Source organism: Acomys russatus, chromosome 20 (assembly GCF_903995435.1).
Source record: "Acomys russatus chromosome 20, mAcoRus1.1, whole genome shotgun sequence".
Lineage (NCBI taxonomy): Eukaryota > Metazoa > Chordata > Mammalia > Rodentia > Muridae > Acomys > Acomys russatus.
This window is the reverse complement of record NC_067156.1, coordinates 53,673,999-53,699,269: the sequence shown is the minus strand read 5'-3', so window position 1 is coordinate 53,699,269 and position 25,271 is coordinate 53,673,999. Positions and strand designations below refer to the sequence as shown.

Below are 25,271 nucleotides of genomic sequence, written 5' to 3'. Positions count from 1 at the left end.
TGTTGCAGCTTGCCCTCTGGTGTCTAGCATTTTGTCCTGGTTGTGTTCCCGGATGAGTTTAAATCAAACTGCCACTCTTGCTGCCATCTCCTGAGTGTCTCTAAGGGTAAGCATTCTGTGTAATGGTTAGTTCTGGATCTCTTTCAGATTGTCCAGTTTGGCATGAACGAGAAGGTGGGGCAGATCTCCTTTGACCTCCCGCGCCAGGGGGACATGGTATTAGAGAAGCCTTACAGTGAAGCCACGGCCAGGCTGATAGACGACGAAGTGAGGATTCTCATCAGCGATGCTTATAAGAGGACGGTGGCTCTCCTCACAGAGAAAAAGGCTGATGTGGAGAAGGTGGGGGCCAGTGTGCGTGTGTGGGTGGGTGTGATGCTTATTCTGTCGAGTTGGTTATCTCTTTCCACCTTTATGTGGGTTCCAGGGATTAAATTTAAGTCATCAGAGTTGTCCAGCAAAGTGCCTTTACCTGCTGAGCCTTCCTGCAGGCCTTGTTTGTGTTTTGAGACAGGATTTTGCTGTGTAAGTCTGGCTGGCCCGGCTCACTGTGTAGACCAGGCTGGCACCAGTCTTGCTGTGCTTCTCCTGCCTCTGCCTCCTGAGTGCTGGCATTTCAGGCTGAGCCACCCTGCCTGGCTCCCCACACATCATTTAGTTGGTAGCTACACTTAGGGGTCCCTCATCCCGATCACCTGCTGTGCTCCTTCACTCTGCTGTGAGTGTCTTCCATGCCTGGGGAACAGAAGCAGGCACTGTTCTGTTCCAGGGTTAGGTGAGTGGAGCTATAAACACACAAAGGTAAATGTTTAGACCAGCCTCCCACCAAAGAGGTAGTTAAAAATAAGGAGCCGCTGCCGGACTCTAGATCCCCAGCTCTGTGCTGGCAGAGAGGGTGCTGCCATGATGGGGGAGGCGGGGGTGCACTTATTCACCCCTGCTTAGACTGTGTGTACACAGTGTGTACCAAACATGTTTGTTGGAAGGAGAATGTGTTGAACGGGGTAAGGACCCTGAAATACTGGATTTCAGAAGAACTTTTTTAAACAGCAGAGAAAAGGAAACAAATGAAGAAAAGTCAGCCAGTCAGGGACCGAGAGGAGAGGGGTGGGAGGCGTTGCTCACGCCTGTTTACTCACCTGTGGAGTGAGGACTTGGGCAGATTGTCTGAGGTTCTTCTTCAGAATAAGGGACCTTGCGAACACAGCGCCAGCTAAGCCTGCACTACTGAGGTACCTCATGTCATTATCCCCACTTAACAGTGATGAAACCACACAGAGGGTCGTGCGATGACTTAAGGTCACAACATTTGAGAGTGGCAGAGGCAGCATTCTGACCTGCTGCAGAGCCTTTGCAAGTCACCTCAGCCTGTGCCTTCTCTGTGATAGCTGTGGGTAGTGATCAGGCATCTAAGAGATGTAGTGAGTGAGTCACGCTGGTGTGAAAGCACTGTTGATATGATCAGATGTTCCGTGGTAGGGTCACTGAGGTCTCAGTGGTTGTCCGTGGCTGGGCTGTGTACTTGCATACATATCAGAGGCGGCCTCAGAAGGAATGCTCAGAAGGAATGCTCAAAGCACTCGCTTCTCCTGTGCTTCACTTAATAGAGAAATGCACTCAATTTGGTTTTGTGTTAAGAGTTCCAGATGTGGAACAGCCCAAGGCGCTGACCGCCTCAGTGGCACTTAATCTACTCTAACTTCCTTAAAGCAAGCATAACTGTGTTACACATCGCATGCTTGACTTTCTTCCCAGAAGTATGTCATTCCTCTATTACACCTACGTGTGTGTGTGTGTCTGTGTGTGTGTGTGTGTGTCTGTGTGTGTGTGTGTCTCTGTGTGTGTGTGTGTGTGTGTGTGTGTGTGTGTGTGTGTGTGTCTGTGTGTGTAGATGTACCAAAATGCGTTTGCCCATGATAGACATTTGTGACTCCCATACAGTACACACTTTACTCTAAAATTATGTGACCTTAATGGAACGTGTTCTGTTATATTAGGTTATTTTTTAAACTTTCTTTTCTTTTCTTTTCTTTTTTTTTTTTTTTTTTTTTTTGAGACAGGGTTTCTCCATGTTATCTTGGCTGTCCTGAACTCACTTTGTAGACCAGGCTGGCCTCGAACTCAGTGATCCTCCTGCCTCTCCCAAGTTCTGGGATTAAAGGTGTGCACCACCACACCTGGCCTTTAAGTCTTTTTATTTTTTTAATGTTTGTGTTTGCCTGAATGTATGTGTGTGCACACTGTGCATGCCTGGTGCTCTCAGTGACCAGAAGGAACTGACCCCTTGGAACTGGAGTTATGAGATGGTGGTGTGCTGGGAGCTGAACCCAGGCTCTCTGCAGTGCCATCGCCCCCAGCCCCTTAGGTTTTTATTAGAAAATGGTTAGCTCTGAATAAAAATGTTAACTATTGAGTAATTTTGCTGAGAAGCTTAATGGGAATTGCTTGTATTCCAGGTCGCTCTTTTACTGTTGGAAAAAGAAGTGCTAGATAAGAGTGACATGGTTGAACTTCTGGGCCCCAGACCATTTACAGAAAAGTCCACGTATGAAGAGTTTGTGGAAGGCACTGGCAGCTTGGACGAGGACACCTCACTTCCTGAGGGCCTGCAGGATTGGAACAAGGAGCGTGAGGAGAAGGAGAAGGCGAAGGAGGAGCCCCTGAGTGAGAAGGTTGTCAGCTAGGCCCAGGGCTGGAGGCCCCTTTACTCTGTCCGCCTAGGCTCCAGTCTGCAGTTTCAGCAGTAGCAGCCTTCCAAACAACAGCCCTGCTACAGAGCGAGCTGCTGACTCAGACAGGCTGAGAGGACTGCAGAGGGCCAGCAACTGCCCAGGGCTCGGGAGGGGACTTTGCTGCCCCACAGCCTTGGCCTGGAGAGCAGTGGCCACAGCAGGAGGGACAGCACCACCTGAAAAGGCCTGTCCTGTGGAATCCTATTACGTGGGAGAATTTTTTTTTCCCATCACCTACTCTTCATTCCTCCTCCTTTGATATCTCTGCAGATGTGCTGTGAACCTCAGTTGGAATCCTGATAAGAATATTTTGATTCAACCAAATATTTTAAATTTTGAATTCAGATCACTTGTTGCTGTTTTAATGGAATGGTTTTCTATAGAAAACTGTAACATATTTAAAAACATGAATGTATTGTGTAAATATGGATTCTTTACATCAGAAATAAAAGGTGGACATTGTAGTTTTTTTCCTGAACATGTGAAGGGTCAACTAAGATGTCTAATTTCAAGAAATTAAGTGTTCTTTGTCTTTGGAGATGAATTCCTCAAAACCTCACCTTGCTGCTCTCATCAGTTCCCACAGAAAGCTGCAGCCTTCCAGATTCATTTCCTGGACCAGTGCTGTCATTGGGAGCTGCACCAGCTAGGTTCCCTGTGAGCTGGTCATGACCAGGTGTCCATTGTACGACTGGGCAAGGCTGTCCTGAGCTATCTGGAGTTCAAAGCAAATGGATCTGGGTCCCAGGTGGTAACTGCTGCTGTTGCCAGTCACCAGAGGGAGTTATAAAGATTGCACAGTGAGGACTGACTCTCATCTTCAAATGCCATTGTTTGAGCTTAGATGTATGAGCTATCAGATCTCGAGACTGCTGTTGTGGACAGTTGTGAGCTGCCTTGGATGTGGATGCTGGTTATGGACCCTGGGTCCTGTAAGAGAACAGCTGCTGTTCTTAATGTCTCTCCAGCCTTTATTTTTAAGTGGTGTGTCTGCCTGTGAGTGCAGGTATCCATGGAGGCCAGAAAAAACATGGGATCCCCTGGAGCTGGAGTTATAAGCCCCTAACATGGGTTTGTGGATCTGCAAGAGCAATGTGTGTGCTTAACTGCTGAGCCATGTCTCCAAGCCCTGCTCTATTTTTGAGTATGAGGATTATATGTATGAGCCAACATACCTGACTTGTTTCTATATTTTTTCAGCTGCATCCTGTAAAAACATTGCAGCCTGCGTTTTACATTGTTGACGTGGGGACAGTGCCCTTAGACATACAAAATACAGTGGCAACCCTGAGGCAGCCTTCCCATGGAGGTAGGAGCTGTTCTTGATGGTGTACACTCCAGCCCACGGCAAATGGACCAGAGATGCATGAATCTTGGTACCTCAGCTCTCACTCCAGCGTACCTGCTCTGCCTGGTCATTTGTAGGACCGCACTATACCTTGTTTTCTCCCCACTGGATGCTCTTGGGAAGTAGAGCGACGAAGTTTGAGGCTGTAAGGCCTATGTAGTCGTAGAGTATTTGATGGTAGATGAACTCTTATCCGAGACGGGGCCATTGACACAGAAGTAGTCATGGAACTGGGGCCTCTCTGTGGAAGGGAAATACTGGCCAGAGGCCAGGTTGCTTCTAGAGCAAGGAGGACCTGGCCTTCAGAGGCGTCCTAGAGCAGGCAGTCTGTACCTTGCTTAAAGTTTTCAAGCAGGTAGAGCTAAGACTCTGGGCCCTTGTAAGTGCCCAGGGCTTCTCCCTCCCTCATGGGGTAGTTCCTACTTGCCTCCCAAGAATAGAGGTGCCATATTCTAGCAAGCCTAGGGGCAGGAGAGTGGTGTTGGGAAAATTACGTTGTACCTACAGGGATGTCAGTGGTACTCACCTCTCCTTTCCCCCCTCTTCTGAACAGGAATAGGTGTGGCAAGGTTTCCCTGACCCTCAGCAGGCCCTACTCCAAATGGCGATTTCCAGGATAGGTAAGGTATTTTGGTAAGAGACTTAGGGGTTATCTCACAAAATAGGTATTTTAAAAATATCACATTGCTTTGGTGAAGTTTAAGAGACCAAGGAACAGGTTTAACATTTTATTATGAATGGATTGTCATAAAGTTCCATATTGCATATTCAATTAAGGCAACACTGTGCGGCTTTAGTTTTTAATCACCAAGGATGAAGAAACAAATCCTATTCTAACTCCCCTGCTAACTCTGATGGCTGCACGCTTAACAGAAGGTGGTCCCTTTCTTTAGCTCTGTACGGCCCCCTACTTTGCTTTCAGTGTTCCTGTATAAAATCTCCCTGGTCTTCTGGGACTGCCAATTCTCTGGTAAAGGAAAGCTCTCTGTTCCAGGTAACCCGGGCAACAGTGTAGTGTGTGGTTTGAGAGGGGTCTGTGACATGCCTAGACCACGGCACCATTACCACACCATCAGAGCTAACAAAAGAGCAGGTGTGCAGGGAACATCCTAAGGGCCCCTATTCGTTGATCTCTTCTTCATCCTCGTCTTCAAAAGCCTCTTCGCCGTCGTTGACTGTGGCGTCCTGGTACTGTTGGTACTCAGACACCAGGTCGTTCATGTTACTCTCGGCCTCCGTGAACTCCATCTCATCCATGCCCTCGCCGGTGAACCAGTGCAGGAAGGCCTTGCGCCGGAACATGGCTGAGAACTGCTCCGAGATGCGCTTGAACAGCTCCTGGATGGCAGTGCTGTTGCCAATGAAGGTGGAGGCCATCTTCAGGCCCCGTGGTGGGATGTCACACACGGCCACCTTGACGTTGTTAGGGATCCACTCCACGAAGTAGCTGCTGTTCTTGTTCTGGATGGCCAGCATCTGCTCGTCCACCTCCTTCATGGACATGGGGCCCCGGAAGACGGTGGCGACGGTCAGGTAGCGGCCGTGGCGCGGGTCGCAGGCAGCCATCATGTTCTTGGCATCGAACATCTGCTGTGTGAGCTCTGGTACCGTCAGGGCACGGTACTGCTGACTGCCCCGGGCTGTGAGGGGGGCGAAGCCAGGCATGAAGAAGTGCAGGCGCGGGAAGGGCACCATGTTCACAGCTAGCTTGCGCAGGTCGGCGTTAAGCTGGCCAGGGAAACGCAGTGATGTGGTGACACCACTCATAGTGGCAGATACCAAGTGGTTGAGGTCCCCATAGGTGGGCGTGGTCAGCTTGAGCGTGCGGAAGCAGATGTCGTAGAGGGCCTCATTGTCGATGCAGTAGGTCTCATCAGTGTTCTCCACCAGCTGGTGCACCGACAACGTGGCATTGTAGGGCTCCACCACGGTGTCCGAGACCTTGGGCGACGGCATGACGCTGAAGGTGTTCATGATGCGGTCTGGGTACTCCTCACGGATCTTGCTGATGAGCAGTGTGCCCATCCCTGAGCCCGTGCCGCCGCCCAGCGAGTGTGTGAGCTGGAAGCCCTGCAGGCAGTCGCAGTGCTCACATTCCTTACGCACCACATCCAGCACCGAGTCCACCAGCTCCGCGCCCTCAGTATAGTGCCCCTTGGCCCAGTTGTTTCCAGCGCCTGTCTGTCCTGCAAGACAGCAAGATTCCAGAGGAGGTATCAGTGACCTGCTTTCTACGATCAATAGTTTCTCAATGTAAGAAATAATAGCACAAGAGCCGGCCGTGGTGGCCCATGTCTTTAATCCCAGCACTCGGGAGGCAGAGGCAGGCAGATTGATGTGAGTCCAAGGCCAGCCTGGTCTACAAAGCAAGTCCAGGACAGCCAAGGCTACACAGAGAAACCTTGTCTTCGGGAAGAAGAAAGAAAAGAAAAGAAAAGGAAGCCAGGCGTGGTGGCGCATGCCTTTAATTCCAGCACTCGGGAGGCAGAGGCAGGCGGATCACTGTGAGTTCAAGGCCAGCCTGGTCTACAAAGCGAGTTGTGGACAGCCAAGGCTACACAGAGAAACACTGTCTGAAAACAACAACACTCAACAAAAACAAAACAATAATGTCCGTGTGTGTGTGTGTGTGTGTGTGTGTGTGTATACATACACAGAATGATTTGTTTTGTGTCATTCAATTTTATCTGCATATGGAGGTGGTAGCACATGCCTTTTTCCCAGCACTCAGAGGGCAGAGACAGATCCCTGAGTTCAAGGCTAGCCTGGTCGACATAGTAAATTCCAAGACATCCAAGGCTACACAGAGAAACCCTGTCTTAAAAAACAAGCTGCCAACCCCCACACCCATACCCCACCCTACCCCCTAGGCTGGAGAGATTGCTCAGAGGTAAAGAGCACTGCTTGCTCTTCCAAAGGTCCTGAGTTCAATTCCCAGCAACCACATGGTAGCTCACAACCATCTATAATGAGATCTGATGTCCTCTTCTGGTGTACATGTAGGCAAAACACTGTATACTTAATAAATAAACAAATCTTTTGTTTTTTGTGTTTTTTTGGTTTTGGTTTTTTTCAAGACAGGGTTTCTCTGTGTAGCCTTGGCTGTCCTGGACTCGTTTTATAGACCAGGCTGGCCTCGAACTCACAGCAATCCACCTGCCTCTGCCCGGCAATAAATAAATCTTAAAAACAAAAACAAAAAACACCCCCCCCCACCCCCAATCTTATCTACTTCAGTACATGCCAAAAATCAAAAGTAATCTTTCACCAAGATTTATTTGCAGGGTGGAGAGATGGCTCAGTGGTTAAGAGTATTTAACTGCTCCTGCAGAGGACCTTAGATTATTTCCTGGCACCTACATGACAGCTCATAACTATGTGTAACTTCAGTTCCATGTAATCTGACACCCTCTTCTGGTCTCTCCAAGTACTGCAGGCATGTGGTGCACATACATACAGTCATATACATGGACAGTCATATGCATGTAAAAAAATAAAATCTTAAAAATTTAAAACTCAGGGTTAGAGAGATGGCTCAGAGGTTAAGAGCACTGTCTGTTTTTCCAGAGGTCCTGAGTTCAATTCCCAGCAACCACATGGCGGCTTACAACCATCTAGAATGAGATCTGGTGCCCTCTTCTGGCCTGCAGGCACACATGCAGGCAGATACTGTATAAATTAAATAAATAAATAAATAAATTTAAAACTCAACAGACACATTTTATAAGATAACCAAGGGAATATGAAAATATGCTTTTAAGTGAATCACTTTACGTATCATCAATAAGCCGAGTCACTGAATCACATGTACAGTAGAAAGGTACTATGACTGCCATGGAAGATGTCTGACAGACATGTTAGTGAGCTTCTCAAGAGGCTTCAAGAGTATGTATAGCATAATTTCATTTCCAGAACACGGAATCAATTGTGTATGCAAACATGTAAGAGTGAGTGTACATAGAAAACCCTAACCATCTATACTAGTTATCTGCCTAAGGATACAACCTCATGGCCACTGGGGGGCTAAAGGGTCCCCATTGTTACACTACACACTTGTGTGATATTTGGAGAGAACATCAGACCCTTTGATTTCACTTAGTGGTGAAAACAGAAATCACATTTCAGTATTAAAATTTTTCAATATTAAAATATTAAATATTAAGCTTCTAGGGACACCCAAGCCTGACCACAGTGGCTTCCCCTCTCTGACTTTGCCAGCCTCAGGAGGGTGCTCCATCCTGCCATCTATGCCTCTCTGGGTGTGGTGAGGTACCAAGACCATCGACAGAGCAGCTATTTGGTGGTCTGGCAAATACCTGCTCCGCAGCTACAGGACCCACGTAGCAGGCACCAGCCCCCTAGCCTCTGAGGTAGCCATTTTCTTACTTGCTTTTCCCTGGCCTAACCTTGCCTAAGATGAGCCTCTCTCTCTCGTTCTCTTTCATCCTGTCCAGCTGTGCTGCCCAGTGATGCCCACCTGGTTCTCTTCTTTCTGTGCAAACTCTAAGATGGTGTTTTGAGTTTCTATGGCTGTGATAAAACACCATGACCAAAAGCAACTTGGAGAGGAAAGGATTTATAGTCCATCATGAACAGAAACCAGGGCTGGAACTCAAGGCAGGAACTTAGAGGCAGGAACTGAAGCAGAGGCCATATGGAGGGGTGCTGCTCACTGGCTTGCTCCCCACAGTTTGCTTTCTTATAAAACCCAGGACCACCTGCCCACAATGGGCTGGGCCCTACCACACTGATCATTAATCAAGAAAGTGCCCACTGGCTGGGTGATGGTGCATGCCTTTAATCCCAGCACTGGGGAGGCAGTGGTACAGGCAGGTTCCTGTGAGTTCAGGGCCAGCTTAGTCTACAGAGAAACTTTCAGGGCAGCCAGGGCTACACAGAGAAACCTTGTCTTGAAAACAAAACAAACAAAAACAAAAGAAAGGAAGGAAGAAAATGCCCCACTGGCTGGCCCATAGGTGAATCTGATGAAGGTACTTTCTCAATTGCAATCCCTTTATCCCAAACGAGTCTAGCTTTTATCAAGTTGATAAAAGAGTGGCCAGCACAGGTGGTCATTGTCCCTCTTATGCACCCACAAACAGAACCCAGCAGGCAACAGCCAGGCCAGACCCTGAGACAGACACTGAGAAGAGCAAACCCTGGGGTCGACTCGGAATGTAGGGAACCATTCATTAAAGGCGCAGAAAGCACAGAAGGTGGCTTCAGGCAAGATGCGGACCTTACATCAAGCTAGCTCAAGTTCAAAGCGTTAGAGTGAGTCTGAACTCACCCCAGCCTGAGCCAGTGACTCAGGTTCCTCCTTATTCATAGCGCAGATTAGCCCCCAAGTCGTCTCTACTTGACAAAAGAAGGAAGCTGGTGACTTCTAAAAAATATTTTGCCCCTGTCTCATAGCAACAGATCCTCCCTGCTTACATATTTGGGGGGTCATAAGTTGAACATCTCTGAGATGCATTTGGCCATTACTCAGCAGCTGCAGCTGCAGCTTGTTAAACACTGGCTGCAAACCTGAAGCCCGGCAGGCATACTGCAGGCACCCAGGGTTGCTTCACAGTCGGCCCTCTGGTTGCCCTCCAACTCACACTGGTGAAAAATTAAGTCTTCCAGATCTTGCTCCCCTGGTCCTCGGCTAGTCCTGCATTTGAAGGAAAACTACAAATCCACAAAAGGGCTTTAAGGAAACAGCCTGTCTGGCGCTTAGCTTCCTTCCCACAGTCTCCCTTGGCATGACTGCAGTGCAACCAGCAATTAAGAATGAAAGCATATGATCATGTCATTGGGAACTCAAATATAAGTAACTCTCACTTTTTAAAATTATATATTACAAATGCAAGTGCATTCCTTTTTTGTTTTTTTCAAAGAGGTCACTCTATGTAGCCCTTGCTGTCCTAGAAGTCACCAGGTAGAACAGGCTGACCTCAAACTCCACCTGCCTCTACCTCCCAAGTGCTGGGACAAAAGGCATGTGACATTTCAAGCTATATCCAGAACTGAGACGACACCAGCTTATTGGTTCAGTCCTCTGGTGCAGAGGATGGGCCCTCACACACACTCTTCCACAAGCCCTGCTTAACAATGGTCTACTTCAACTTCCCAAAGCTAACTAAGAGCTGTGAGTCAGTTGTATTTAAGACAGTTCTTGAATTCAGATCCCTAGACCCACATAAAATATGAGCATGTGTTCACTGGCCAGCTGGTATAGCCAGAACAAAAGAAATGTAAAATAAGCATTTTAGACAAGTGACTTTTTTTTTTTTTTTTTTTTTAAAGACAGGGTCTCATTCTGTAGCCCAGGCTACCCTCAAATCACACTATATACACCAGACTGTCCTCCAATCACAGTGACTCCCCTCTTCTGCTTTCTGGGTGCTCAAATTATACTTATGAGCCACCACACCCAGCTTATCTTAAATAAGTCACAATTCTTAATTAAAAACAATATCCAATTTGTTAAATTATAACTAAGGATATTTTGTGTCAGGACAACTTGCTAAATTTTTTTAAACATTCTGAATTGGGCATGGTGGTGCAGGCCTTTAATTCCAGCAGTTGGGAGGCAGAGGCAAGCAGATCTCTGAGTTTGAAGGCATCTTGGTCTACACAGAAAATTCAGGGCAAGCCTATATAGTGAGCCTCTGTATCAAATAAGTGAGTAAATAAGTCAGTCAGTAAGTAAGTTTTTGTTTTTCTTTCTTTCTTTCTTTTTTGGTTTTTCAAGACAGAGTCTCTCTGGGTAGCCTTGACTGTCCTGGACTCACTTTATAGACCAGGCTGGCCTTGAACTTACAGAGACCCACCTGCCTCTGCCTCCCAAGTGCTGGGATTAAAGGTGTGCGCCACCACTGCCCAGCTTGTAAGTAAGCTTCTTAACAGGAGAGCTGCAAAGATGGCTCAGTGGTTAAGAACACCTGCTGTTGCTCTTCCAGAAGACCCAACTTCAGTTCCCAATACCCATCAGGTGGCTCACAAATGCCTATAAACTCCAACTCTAGAGGAGTCAACACCTTCTGGCCTCTGTGGGTACCCACATATACCTGACACCCCCCAGCGCGCGTGCGCGCGCGCGCACACACACACACACACACACACACACACACACACACACACACACACACAGAGAGAGAGAGAGAGAGAGAGAGAGAGAGAGAGAGAGAGAGAGAGAGAGAAATAAAAGAATAAGCCTGGGTATGGTAGTATATACTCAAGTTCCAGGTCAGCCAGGACTACATAGTTGAGAACCTGTCTTTAAAAAAAAAAAGGCTGGAAAGATGGCCCAGCAGTTAAGAGCACTGTCTGTTCTTCCAGAGGACCTGAGTTCAGTTCCCAGCAACCACATGGTGGCTCACACCCATCCATAATGTGATCAAATGCCCTCTTCTGGCCTGCATGTAGACTGAGCACTGTATACATAATAATAATAATTTTTAAAAAGCCAGTCTATGATGGCTCACACCTTTAATCCCAGCGCTTGGAAGACAGGGCAGGTGGATCTCTGAGTTCAAAGCCAGCCTGGTCTACAGAGCAAGCTCCAGGACAGCCAAGGCTACATAGAGAAACCCTGTCTCAAAAATAGAAAGAAAAAAAAAGTAGAGAAATATTTTAAACATATTTAAAAAGGAAAGAGAATGAATGAATGAAGGTACAAAAACATTCAGGGACAGCTTTAAATGCCAAATGTCTTTTCCTTCTCTGCATGTGTGTGCATGCACATATGTGCACCTGTGCATGTGTGAAGAATGCAGAGCTGGAGGCTGAGAAGTATCTTCCTCAGCTGATCTCCTCTCATGTTCTGCAGATGCACTCACTGAACCTGGAGCCGACTGGTTCAGCTCTACAGGCTGACCAGCAGGTCCCGGGGACCCTTTCAAGACAGGGTTCCTTTGTGTAGCCTTGGCTGTCCTGGACTCGCTTTGTAGACCAGGCTGGCCTCGAACTCACAGAGATCCACTGGCCTCTGCCTCCCTGAGTGATGGGATTACAGGTGTGCACCACTGCACCTGGCCCAGATTTTTTTTTTTCTTAAGTGGAACTTAGTCCTCATGACTGACTGTACAGGAAGCTCTTTGCTGACTGAGCCATCTCCCCAGCCCCCAGATGCCACTTCCTGGCATTTTTTTTGAGGATGCACAGGAGGGTCAACTGAAAAAACTAAATGACATTTGCATCTGCCCCAATTCGTGCTTGCTCTTTTTGAACCATGTACCAGTAGCTGGAATGGTGACTATAGATCCTTCCTAACCACCTTCTATGTTTCAGTTCAAACCAAAGGAAACTGGCATGATCCAGTTTCATAACAGGGCTGCAACTGGGGCACAACACCCAGAAAAGATGAAGAGAAAACATGACTGTGCTGCTGTGGACCAGCCATCAACTCCATGGAACCTACCATTTTCCTTACAACAGACTGAAGGCATGTAAAATGCATGGATCATAACATGGTGACTACTCACGTGAAGAAAGACACCACCGGCATTCTAGAAAGCCCAGCGTAACTTTAACGTCATAAACAGTGCAGAGCTGGATACAAGCCTCTTACTCTCACAAAGAGCAGGAAGGGGCTACGTGCCCGGGGTCTAGTCAAACAGCCTTCTTCACTGGGAAGTGTTCGGGTCAGCTATTTTGACTTGGGCCTTCAGGTTTCTCCAGGGTGAGTCTCTCGTGTACCATGTCCAAGTTTGTCTTTTTGGCACAGATACTTTATACACACAATAGCCATTTTCAGGGTTGTTTTGTGATTCCTACAGGGTGAATACCTCCCACCCTGCCCCCCAGCTTGTATTTGTGGTCCTGGAGAATCAAACACAGGCCTTCCCATGTCCTAAGCACATGTTCTACCACTAAGCCACACCCCAATCCTGATAAGGCAGTTCCCAAAGCCCTAAGTCACTACTAGGATTAGTACTTGGACAGCAATGTCTTTAAGTTCAGGTAAAGGCAGAGGTAAAACTGGCACTTGCCCACTGGGAAGACTTGTCCGAGTCTTCTGAAATGTTTATTTGGCTTTTGAAAGTCTACTACTCAGCAAGAAGAAGGACTTTTGTGGGGCCCATACGTTCATATTCTTTTAAAAGAAGATTTACTGGGGCCGGAGAGATGGCTCAGTGGTTAAGAGCAATGCCTACTCTTCCAAAGGTCCTGAGTTCAATTCCCAGCAACCACATGGTGGCTCATAACCATCTGTAATGTGATATGGCGCCCTCTTCTGGCTTGCAGGAGTACATGCAAGCAAACCACTGTATACATAATAATAAATAACTCTTAAAAAAAAAAAAAAAGATTTACTTATGGACCTATGTCTGTGAGCATCTGCACACGTGTGAGTGCATGCACGACCAGACAAAGCTGTCTTATTCTCTCACTCTGTCCATGTGAGGCAAGGTCTGGCTCTGAACCTGCAGCTTCTGTTCTATTTCCTCTCCATTCCCCAGGCTGGAAACCAGCAAGTCCCAGCAATCCTCCTGCCTCTACTCCCCTAGGGGCTTCAGCTACAAGTATGTGTGGGATGTTAGGCTTGTTATGTGAGTGCTGAGGTCTGAGCTTCAGTTTTCATAACTGACCAGCAAGTGCTCTTAACCACTAAGCCAGTATCTTCAGTCTCACAGTATTATTCTGTTTGCTCGTTTGAGACAGGGCCTCACGTAGCCCAGACTGGCTTAAATTCCCCAGCTTTCTGCCTCCAAATCCAAAGCACTGGGATTTCAGGCCCACACTACCATTCCTGGATCATTTCAGTATTCTCTGGGTATGCATGTGTGCACACATGTGTGTACACGTGTGTGGGTGTGTGTGCACATGTGTGAGAGGAGACCAGAGAACATCTTCCTCAATTGACAGGGTCTCTGACTTAACTGGAGCTCTCTGAGCCGGCTAGACTGGTTGGCTGAGTATACCCCAGGTATCCACCTCCATCTCCCCAGCACTAGGAGTATAGGTACACACAGGGGAGCTGGGCTATCGAGCATCTGAATCCAGGTCATGTTTGCAAAGCAAGTACTTTACCAGCTAAGCCACCTTCCAGCCACCTTATTACTGCATAAGAGCAAACATTAGTTTCCTGTCAAATAATTATTGAGAACCAGCCTTATAAAGTTAAGAATTAATTACCATCAATTAATTACATCATGTGCCAATTGAAACTACAGACCTTACAATTACACACTAACACAACGTATGGTTTCTGATAGTCAGTGAAAAAAAATCTACATAATGTATAATTAAAACAAGACTATCAGAATAGACAGGTTAAGGTAGACCACAGTGTTGACCACGGTTATACAGAGAGAGACAACATGGGAAATGATTTGGGTATGCTAGTTTTCCTCCCTCCCTCCTCCCTTCCTTTTGAGATAGAGTCTTTCTACACAGCTCTGGCTGTCCTAGAACTCACTTTGTAGACCAGGCTGGCCTCATACTCAGAGATCCACCTGCCTCTAACCCTCGAGTGCTGGGATTAGAGGACCGAGCCACCACACCTGCCTTGAACACAAAAAGAATTTAGTTACCAGGAACCCAGAGTGAAATTGGTTCTCAGCCTACTGGATTCACACCAGAAGCTGACCGTACTTCTGAAGGACTGTCCTTCATGAGGCCAACTCTATACAACCAATCTGCTCACCCTTGCCAGAACACCCAAAGCACTGCTCATCTAAGGCTTTGGGGTGGAGCTTGAGAGTGGGCTGACTGCACTCCACCTGTGTAGGTCAGAGGACAATTTTCCATTGTGTTTGAGATAAGGTCTTCCACTCACTGTTTCACACTAACCCCCCTCCATCCCACCCCGGCCCCCTCCCTGCCTGTGAGCTTCTGTTGGGTTCTGCATCCTCCATTCATCTATAAGATGCTGCCATATCTAGCTCTATGTGAGTTCAGGGAAAATCCTAGGCCTGCTCAAGCTTCTAAGGCAAGTGCTTTATGCACCACCATTATCTCTGCTCAGAGACTCATAGGAGCTTAGAACTTCTTAAAGGGCCCCTGCAAGGGGGCAAAAAAGGCAATGTTTTTGGGTTCTGTTTGTTTGTTTGGCAGTGCTGGGGAGTGCCCTACATGCCATCACAGACCACAAAGCTGAAGACACTCAGAGAAGGCAAATAACACACGAAGGTCATAGAGCCAGAGTTGGCTGCCAGTTTCTTTCTCTGCTTGGCTACATGGTGCCTACGAGAGGCCGGAGACAGGTCCCTGCCCAGACCTACAGGGGTTACTAACTGAAAGCCGTTGAGTACCAATCTGTGCAAAGCATGTCACCCTTTCCTGCTGTTACAACAGTGGCCCCCAGGTGGGTCTTTCTTGTTGCATAGGATCTTATGGAGCTCTAAGTTGGCTTCAAGCCTCCTATGTAGCCAGAAATGGCCTCCTGCGTCCACCTCTGAGCACTGGGATTACAGGCGTGCAACACTCTCCATGGCCGGATTCTTTCTTCAGAAGGGAACCAAGCATAAAAGCTTTGTAAGAGGCAAAATTGCAGTTTCCACGTGGGAGCATTTCTGTGACTTCCTACATATCTAATCTTTGATTCTGTGTCACTAAGGGCTAGAGAGTCCCAGTGCAGGTTAAACAAGTTAAACGGCAAGTCCAAAACTGTGTGGTGAGTGTAAGGGCCAGAGGGCTGGTGGCAGTGTGCTAGACTCTTAACTGTAGTCTATCATAATATGTGGTGGGTTTCTTCTTTTTCTTCTCTTTCTCCTCCTCCTCCTTCTTCAGATTTATTTATTATGTATTCAATATTCTGCCTGCAGGCCAGAAGAGGGCACCAGATCTCATTATAGATCGTTGTGAGCCACCGCATGGTTGCTGAGAATTGAACTCAGGACCTTTAGAAGAGCAGCTTTCTCCTTCTCCTTCTCCTTCTTTTGGTTTTTTGAGGCAGGGACTCTCTTTGTTAGCCTTAGCTGTCCTGGACTCACTTTTGTAGACCAGGCTGGTCTCGAACTCACAGTGATCCACCTGCCTCTGCCTCCGGGTGCTGGGATTAAAAGCATGTGCCACCATGCCCGGCCCTCTTTTTTTTTTTTTTTTTTTTTTTAAAAGACAAGGTCTTACTATGTAGCTCTGGCTGACCTGAATCTCACTATATAGACCAGGCTAACCTCAAACTCAGAGATTCACCTCTGCCTCCCCCGTGCTGGGAGGTACAGCAGTTGTGTGTGGCACAACACCCCACAAGGTACTGTCTTATTTTTAAACACAGTGACATTTGGACTTTTGCCTTGGTAGTTTAAGTGGTTTTGTTCTGTAGCTTTCCCGCATTATGCTTGGGTAAAGCTACTTAGCCTCATAGGCAACGCTGGCACTTCCATTATTTCCTCTCAGGAACCCCTCAATTAAACTGTCTGCCTGGGGCCTTCTGAAGAAAGGGCCAGGATATAAAATGTACATGATACATTTCACTCTCCATAGTGCTTAGAAGCCGGAGTCACCCTTAGAATCCTCCCCTTGCCCTGGAATGCACTCTGCCTCTCACAAGCACGGCTCAGCATCCCTAACCTGAAAATCCCCAATGCTCCAAAATCTGAAACCTTTCCAATAGCGACAGAGTCACCACACATAGACTATCCCAACTCAATCCCTGGCACCACGATAACATAAAAACAAGCAAGATGGAACCTACCGAAGATGAAGTTGTCGGGCCGGAAGAGCTGCCCAAAAGGCCCAGACCTCACACTGTCCATGGTGCCTGGCTCCAAGTCCACCAGGGCAGCCCTGGGTACATACTTCTGAGCTGGAGGAGGGAGAAAAAAAAAAGCCCACAAAAGTTACTTCCTTTCTTTTCAGCAAGTTTCTCACCAGGTCAGAGCTACAGGGCAGGGTCAAGCAGTGTCTTTTTCAGAGGAGGCCCTGGGACTTCCTCTATCAGAGGAAGTCTTAGTCCAGGCTGGCCTCGAACTCACACCTGCCTCTGCCTCCCTGACACCCAGATCTATCAGAGAACCTTAACCTTGGGATGAAGAACCACTAAGCCATAAGCAGGACTAGTAAGAAATCAACTCCCCTGCCTGCTTCATAGCTGCTGTGCCTTTCCTACTAGACAGCTGCACATCTCTAACCACGTGGGAGTAACAAGGGCTGTGGCAGCAATCTGGCCCTCCACCCGCCCCATTCACATTTGCAGACCTGCGTGGACCCAAGCTGTCTGAGCAGCTCCTCCCAGGTGCCATCCCCAGGGGTTCTGGGTCCCTAGGAAGTCTTCACTTTTGAGTAAGAATGTGCCTGTGCAGCACTGATTGCCACGGGGGCAAGCTGTAGCTCCCAGTGAGGATGCTGGCTTTTACAGGGTCTGGAGGATGTGGGTGTATTCCACCACATCCTGCTTGGCTCTCTCTGCACGTGACCGAGTTGAGGCGAGGGTTGTCGCAAAGGCCACCCGTTGAATGAGAGGAAGTACACTACACGCTGGAGTTTCTCCTAGAGCTGCCTAGAGCGTCCGTGTCTACTTATATGAACAATATCCCATGATTTATGTCTACCGCCCTTCCCAGTTCTGGGTAGACAGCTGAGAAGTGCCTTTAAAAAATCTGGTGACTCCAAACACAGTTGTCTTGGATGCACTTTCAATGTCATGCCATGGGAGTGCCTGCACATGTCATTTCTGGGTGTTCTTTCTATGTTCTGGGATGTTGTTGTTTTGTGAGGTATGTGTCATACTTTTATAATAAAAATTGGCTGTAAAAATAGTCTGGAGGGCAGAGAGGTGCTATGATTCCCAAACTGGGATCACCCTGTGTCAGGAATTTTACTAATCTCCCCATTAATTACTCAGAGCTGTCTGCAGTTTTAGTGTCCAGTGAAGATAATTTTAGGTGAAGGACCAGAAAAAAATAATTTAAACAAGTGTTTCTCAACATTTTAGCTAAGCATCGCTAATAAAAGATGCCTTCAAAACTCCATTCCATTTGGTTACTCTGATTCGTTAAAAGTTTAAGAAAAGGATGGCCTGGGAAAGATGGAGTTATTTCACAACCTCAACGGATGGTTTGGTTCAAGCCTTCGGGATAGGCCGGATCCCAAAGTTTGAATAGACCTAGGGCGGGTTTCCCGCTCCAGGGGGAGTGAGGGAGTGGCCGGGCATCCAACTCTATCCCGCCCGAACTTTTCCCTGAGTGAACTCTCGGGGCGCCAAGACCGCACCCCGAACACCTCCCCCTCTGGGTCCAGCCCGGGGTCCCCGGCAGGGTACAGTAGGGTCCTGTCAGGGCATGCCCGAGAGGCAGCCGGGAAAGGCCAGGTGCCGGCGCCGGAGGCCGGGAGGGGAGCGGGGGGAGGGTGTTGCAGGGGTAGGGGGTGGGGAAAGACTGCCAGAAGCCGCGCGACTCACAGGATGACTCATTGTAGTAGACGCTGATCCTCTCCAGCTGCAGCGCTGAGTCGCCCACGTAGCCTCCGGCCGGGTCGATGCCGTGCTCATCGCTGATCACTTCCCAAAACTTGCGAGGGCGCGGCGAAGGGACAGAGTCAGACCCGGAGCCCAGGAAGCCCCCGCCACCCAAAGACCCCTTCACCGGGACCTGCGGCCGGCTCCCCGAGCCCTCAGTCCCGGGCGCAACCCATGTGTCGGAACCCCCCTCGGTCCACTAAGACCAGTAATCCACTCTCCCGGCCGGGTCCCCTGGTCCGCGCAGGAACTTGGAGTTCCACTTTCCGGGGCCAGTTCTCGAGGGTGCGCCCTTCTGGGGCGGTGGCTCACTCTCTGGGTCTGGTCCCCGAACACACCCTCTGGAACCCGCAGCTGGGACCGGTGGCCCACTCTCTGGGCCAGATACTCTGGTCAACCCGCAGGGACACTGGGCGGGCTCTCCGGGACTTGCTCCCCTGGGAGTGCATAGGGTCAACCTGGCACCGAGGAGCAAGGCAGGGGTCTTCCCAGACTGGCGACACTAACTGCCCACCCACGGGAGCGGAACGCGCGCCCAGGCCCACCTTGGTACCGATCTGGTTCCCGCACTGGCCCGCCTGGATGTGCACAATCTCCCTCATGGCGGGCGCGTCTGCGCTCAGGCACTGGCTCTCCCGACGGCAGCGTGATTACGGTCCGGCGGGCGCGGCGGGGACTCGACCCTGCTCGGCTCTCCGCCCTCGCCTTCCCAGCCAATGGCAGAAGACCGTTTCCCTTGCAGTCCCCGCCCCCTCCCAAAGGCTAGCGGGCTGATCCTTGCCCCGCTGGTGGTCTGGACAGCTGAAACCCTGGTGGCCGGGCTGGGTCGAGCTAGGTCGCGCAGGACCGACTGGCCGGGATTCCCGAGGAAGAGATGAGGGAAGCCCTAAGCTCTCGCTTTACCACCTTTGCTGTCCCTCCTTGCTGTTAGTACCTGGAGTAGACTGGAACCCAGCATATTGGTCACCTGCCATCGGGTGGGTTACAATGCTCCCAAAAGAACTGGGAGAGTCACCCATAGCCCTGCGAGGGTAGAAGGCTACCTTTGAGACCCGACATGGATTCATTCTGATGTCTCCCTATCCTAAGTACGAATATTTAGCTTGCACGCCTTTGCCTGCCTCTCCCGTACCATTCATAGGGTGACTCCATCGCCGTATTTGACTACCAACACCCTCATCCACGCAGCTTAACGAGTGCTTGGCCGCTAGGGCTGGCCTCGTTCCTACCCTTACTCCATCACTTTTGGAAAATGCAGCACAAAACAAAACTGAGCGCTATCGTGAGGGAGCTGCACAAGTACACGGGCGCCGTGCTGCTTGAGGGAGAGGACCACAGGGAAAGCAGCCGCAAAGAGCGTGTCTTTGTAATCTCATCAGAGGCAAGGGGCCACTCGGAGATGAGCCATCGGAGTGCCCGACAATTGTATGATGCCTCCCAAGCTATTCTTGACCTCAGCAGTTGACTCTGCCACTGCTGGGCATTCCATCCTGGGAGGCTGCCCCAGCCCCTCCAGCAGATAATCTCCTTTTATTCGCAGATGCCCTCACTTAACCCATAAGGATGGTAGGGGTGTCTTGATACCAGGGAGCATAGAAGACTCTGAAATCCCGTGGGAGGCTCATCCGGCAGGGATCTCACTCAAGGAGAGGGGAAACATGTGGGTGAAAATCAAGGTGTCCTTAGGGACCCAGAGAGCAACGAGCCCTGGGTGATGGCTGAAATGACTTGCTTTTCCATTCTGGTAATAAGATTCCAAGCTTCAGTTTCCTCGTTTGTAAAATAAAAGGCTCTCAGGTGCTAGGATTCTTTGGCACCTGTGGCCCGTGCAGCCATTAGAGACTCCCAGGTGCTCTCCCAAGAGCACCTCCTGTGAGGGGAATCTGGAAACCTGTGTCCTCCTGATCCCAAGAGAGGCAGAAAGGTCACACAACAAGGAAGCAGCAAGATCTGTAACTTGAGCAAACTTTTAATCCCAGTACTCAGAGAGGCAGAGGCAGGTGGATCTCTGAGTTCGAGGCCAGCCTGGTCTACATAGCAAGTCCAAGACAGCCAAGGCTACACAGAGAAACCCTGTCTTTAAGAAACCAAAACCAACCAACCAAACAAAACAAAACAAAAAACCCTGTTATTTGTACCAGAGGTTTCTTTTTAGATCTGCTAAGACTGAGAACACCCTAGTGTGGCACTGGGGAAGCATTCTGTTGGTGGAGTGTTTGCCTAGAAGGCAATGCAGGAACGGGGTGTGGGGCTACATGCTTGGATTCCTAGCACTATAAAGGTTCAATATCAATCTAGGCTAGATATCACATTTGAGGCAAACTTGGCCTACATCAGACCCTGTCTCCAAAAGAGAGAAAGAGAGTGGGGGAGAATGAGAGTGCAAATATGGATGGACGTGTGCGTCCTGGCTAGAACCACCTGAAAGGAGGGAACCCCAATTGAGAAAAAAATGCCTCCATAAGATCCAGCTATACAGCATTTTCTTAATTAGTGATGGATGGGGGAGAGGGCCCAGCCCAGTGTGTGTGTGTGTGTGTGTGTGTGTGTGTGTGTGTGTGTGTGTGTGTGTGTGTGTGTGTGTGTGTGTGTGTGTGTGTTGCCATCCCAGAGCTGGTGATCCTAGGTTTTATTAAAAATAGAAAAAAAAAGCAGGCCCAACAAGCCTGTAAGCAGCACCCTTTGTGGCCTCGACATTAGCGACATTAGCGTCTGGCTCCGGGTTGCTGCCCAGTTGGAGTTCCTGCCTTGGCGCCTTGGCTTCTCTTAGTGGGTTGTGATTCAGGATACGTAAGCCTAACAAAACCCTTTCCTCTCCATGTTGCTTTTGGTCATGGTGTTTCATCACAGCCATAGGAACCAACCCTAAAACAATGTATTCACTTGTCTTCGAAAGGGGGCAAAAGACACCCAAAATCATCTTTCTCCAGGAGCTTTTCAAATGCTTCCAAATTGGGGTATTGTTTTATCCACTGGATGTCCCCTCCCCCTCCATCACTCCAGCCTTGTTCTCCTCCCAGAGCAGAGAGCTCCAGTGATGCTCCTGGAGAAGCTGGGAAGGAGGCACAACCTTACCTAGGCGCCCAAACCACAAGCCTGACCCTAGCCAGCTCCCTGTATGGAGCATTCACCTCTCTCATCTACGCTCTTGTTGCCGTTGCTCAATGTGGTTACTGACTCCCCATAAACAGTACCCTTTTCTTCTGCTCAGAGCAGAGACTAGGGTGGGAGGCCCCATAGAGGAGCTGTGCAGTTCTTGGGGCGGGAGAGGCGGGGGGGGGGGGGGCCTCTTCTCTTCATCTTCAGTCTCCTGGGCAGTTCAGAGGACACTACCCACTTTGTGAAGTAGCCACTTCTACAATGTGGTCCTGGGGTGTGATCTGAGGCTGTGGCTTCCTGTTGGGCTAGGAACTGGGTGCCAGGGTAGCTCCAGGAACTTTACTGCAATGATCAGGATTCAATAAGGAACTACGTGACTTAGTGGAGTTTCTCAAGGGCCCCTTCTTGCCCCCCCCCAAACCTGCCCCCTACAGTGTGGTGGGAGAGGGTAAGAAGAGGATGAGACATTGCTGGATGTTTTTGTATAAGAATTCATGGAATTCTCACAATGCTAGTAGATGTCCTAGCAGGATGAGAAAAGAAATGGGGCCGGCTTAGATCCCATCAACCTGCTTGCAATTGGATGAAAAGACTGTATCCTAGTTCTGAGGCTGGCCCAGGGTACTGAGGAAGTAGAGTAGGAACACACAAGTGATGTCCAAAAAGCTGGGAACGTAGCTTATGTGAATCACTTGTCTGCATTAAAAAGGCCTGGGGCTTAATCCCCAGCATGCATGCGCACGCGTGTGCATGCACACATACATGCATGCACACACATATGCACATGCCCTTAAATGTACATGCATGTGCATATGCACACCAGCCCCAACTCTCGGCTCAACTCCCTTCGTCCCCACCCCAATCCCTCCAACAGTGGGGAGCGGCTCTCCCCTAATACTGACCGTCCTACATCAAATCCAAATTCCTCTCACCCACAGATACTAACCTCAAGCCACCAGGACTCAAGAGGCCCTGGATGCAGCAGGCTCAGGAATCCTGGGGTCTGGGCTGTAGCACTGTCTAGAGCAGGGATTGGCACTTAATGAACACATTGGGACCCAGGGGCTCATATCTGGATCTAGGGCAGCAATGGTTCTGACTCGGACCCTGGCCTGCTGCTGGGGTCCAGAGCCTGCTCACTCCTATGTGCTCCAAGTTTAGCTTGTGTTAAACTCTTCTGGCCCACGGTGCCTTCCATAAAACATTGCCAAAACTTAATTCTCTGGAAGTTCCCACATCCCACCACGAGGCACTTGTACTAAAGTCAGTAAGGACGTGGATATAGATACAGCCCATTTGAGGTTCACTGGCCCGAGATGACCTAGTTACAAACTGGAATAAAGTTTTCAAAGGTAGCCTATAGACCCGCTAACAGTGAACTGTGTTCAGCTCAGGGTAGAAAATATTTCCTCGGTTCCAATTTCTTCATGTATACTAACTAAAAGCATTTTTTAAAAAACCAACCAGAACACCCATGATCACAGGCTGAGGGAATAGGAAGGATTTCAGATGAGGAGCCCAGAACTGCAAGATGCTCCGGGAGACCTCAAAACCCAGAGTGGGTTCTCTGCTGCAGGAGTCAGCCATATTGTTACCACAGGCTAGTACCTTGCCCCACGTGTCTCAGGCCCCTTGTCTACATACTGCAAATTAGACAAGACAGTCTAGTCGGTGTGCTATTTATGTCGATTTCTACAGTCTGGTGGTGGCAAAGACTGGAGAAGACAAGTAGGTGTCCCTCCCCAAATCTGCAGGGTCCAGAGTAACCGGTGTTAATGCGAGTCATATGACCGTACATGAAAGGCATTCCAGTTTCACACGGCATGGTCTATTTTCACACTCTGACTGATGTGCAGTTTCATGACACTTAGGGAAGCCTGACTGGGCTTTGGAAGCTTCTGATACAGTTCTCTGAATCACTGGTGGTGGGTTACACCCCAAAGAGCACTGGAGCCCTGTGCCTGACCAGCTTGCCTTTACTGTGGCAGGTCTGCTTGGCATCTTAGGGCCTATTTAAATATTGGGTAGACATTTGGCCCTGTACATCAAGTGGTACTCCTTCCTGGATCCAGGAGAGCATGTTGGGGACACGTCCCTTTAAAGGAAGTGGCTAGAGATCCATCACGTAGGCCAGGCCTTGCTGACGATTTATGTATCGTATGGAGTATGTTGGAGAAGCTTGGGGGTAGGAGGATAGGAGGCCAGTCTGAGGGTGCTGCTGGTTCTATCACACTGACCCTGATGTCTCCTGCCTCCACCCCTGGGCTCCTGGACCACTATGTCATGGTCCTGGTTCCTCTGGGTGAGGTCATTAAGTCAAAGCTGCCCATCAGGTTTTCAGTGCCTGGGGCTGAGAATCTCAGACATCTTCTGTTTCAGAAAGGGATGGGGGCTGAGGTTATCATTTGCTTTCACTGTGGCAAAGCCATGCTGTAAGAGTAACTTTTTTGTTTGTTTGTTTGTTTTTCGAGACAGGGTTTCTCTGTGTAGCCTTGGCCATCCTGGACTCACTTTGTAGACCAGGCTGGCCTCGAACTCACAGCGATCCGCCTGCCTCTACCTCCCGAGTGCTGGGATTAAAGGCGTGCGCCACCACGCCCGGCTCAAGAGTAACTTTTATTCACCAGATGTAATTGTTGTCTCAGAGGCATACAGCAGAATGTTACTTGGAAACAAGTAAGAAGAAAGTAATGGTGTGTGCGTCAAGGCAGATAAGCCTGGAAGAAGCAGGCTGTGCAGGAGATTGTGGGATTCCAGTCCAGCGACGCGGCACAGAGTAGAGCAGTGTTTGTCAGGTCTCTGGAGGGAGGGCGAGTGGGTGGATTTCTAAGGGAGTGGGTTTGTTTCTCAGTGGTGAAAATGTCTAGACAATGACTGTGGTGGTGGTGGTGGACAGATCTGTGAGTGGACTAACAGCTGCTGAACTGACCGCTCCGAAGGAGCAGGTGTATATGGTAAGCGAGCTGCAGCTCAGTAAAGCTCTGTACTGAGGCAGGCTCTCACTGTGTAACTCTGGCTGGCCTGAGACTCAGACATCTTTCTGTCTCTGTCTCGAGGCTTCAGTAAAGCTTTTAAAAGAATAAGTGTTATTAATGTGGGCGAGTGGCCCACATCTTTAAACTCAGTACTCAGGAGGCAGAGGTAACCATGGGAATAAACCTTTATCAACTAGGAACTGGTCGGATTTACTCCATCTCCCGTACTAAGACAAGATACACGCTCCTTGCAGGACACTGATAACACTTACCTTAATCTCTGTAAAGCAATGGGGTCATGGGGGGTGGGGTAGAAAAAAATCTAAAGCTGATGGCTCAGTGGGTTGAAGAGATGGTGAGTGCTGGGATTAAAGGCCTGTGCTACTATGCCTAGCTAATCGTCAGTGATAATTATAACTGTTACTACATGAAAAAACTGCCCTGCTGAGGGAAGCACAAGAGAAAAGAAGCCTCTTTTTCGCCCTCCCAGACAGGGTTTCTCTGTGTAGCCTTGGCTGTCCTGGACTCGCTTTGTAGACCAGGCTGGCCTGAAACTCACAGTGATCCACCTGCCTGTGCCTCCCGAGTGCTGGGATTAAAGGCGGCGCAGGCTGAAAGAAAGTATCTTAATGTATCTAATAAACAACCCATTGTTAGTAGCTACTGGTCTGCTCTTTCATGTGCCTGAGCCCAAGATCCCCAGCAGGATTCATCTGTTCTGTGGACAC

The 25,271-nt window shown here is 49.1% G+C and overlaps 2 protein-coding genes across 2 annotated transcripts in view; one reads left to right on the top strand and one right to left on the bottom strand.

The window, feature by feature from the left end:
• Positions 1-3,763, top strand: part of Afg3l2 (AFG3 like matrix AAA peptidase subunit 2) — a 39,188-nt gene extending 35,425 nt beyond the window's left edge. Inside the window, exons 16-17 of the mRNA XM_051163490.1 lie at positions 148-342; positions 2,457-3,763. Of these exons, the coding sequence (XP_051019447.1) occupies positions 148-342; positions 2,457-2,684 (423 nt within the window). The 3' untranslated portion in view covers positions 2,685-3,763. The remainder of the gene's footprint in view (positions 1-147; positions 343-2,456) is intronic.
• A 1,322-nt stretch (positions 3,764-5,085) lies between these two features.
• On the bottom strand, positions 5,086-19,152 carry Tubb6 (tubulin beta 6 class V). The gene is made up of 4 exons (XM_051163489.1): positions 19,015-19,152; positions 18,413-18,521; positions 16,709-16,819; positions 5,086-6,266 (listed from the first exon to the last, which is right to left on the bottom strand). The coding sequence occupies exons 1-4, from the start codon at positions 19,069-19,071 to the stop codon at positions 5,200-5,202; spliced, it is 1,344 nt and encodes a 447-aa protein (XP_051019446.1). The 5' UTR covers positions 19,072-19,152; the 3' UTR covers positions 5,086-5,199.
• Between the last annotated feature and the right edge of the window lie 6,119 nt (positions 19,153-25,271).

What these genes read in the sequence shown, in the direction of transcription:
- Tubb6 (XM_051163489.1), bottom strand. Translation starts at nt 19,071, where the DNA reads ATGAGGGAGATTGTGCACATCCAGGCGGGCCAGTGCGGGAACCAGATC. An exon ending in GGAACCAGATCGGTACCAAG is followed by an intron (nt 18,522 to 19,014) that starts GTGGGCCTGGGC and finishes CGCCCTCGCAAG; the next exon opens with TTTTGGGAAGTGATCAGCGA. An exon ending in GCCCGACAACTTCATCTTCG is followed by an intron (nt 6,267 to 16,708) that starts GTAGGTTCCATC and finishes GCTGTCTTGCAG; the next exon opens with GACAGACAGGCGCTGGAAAC.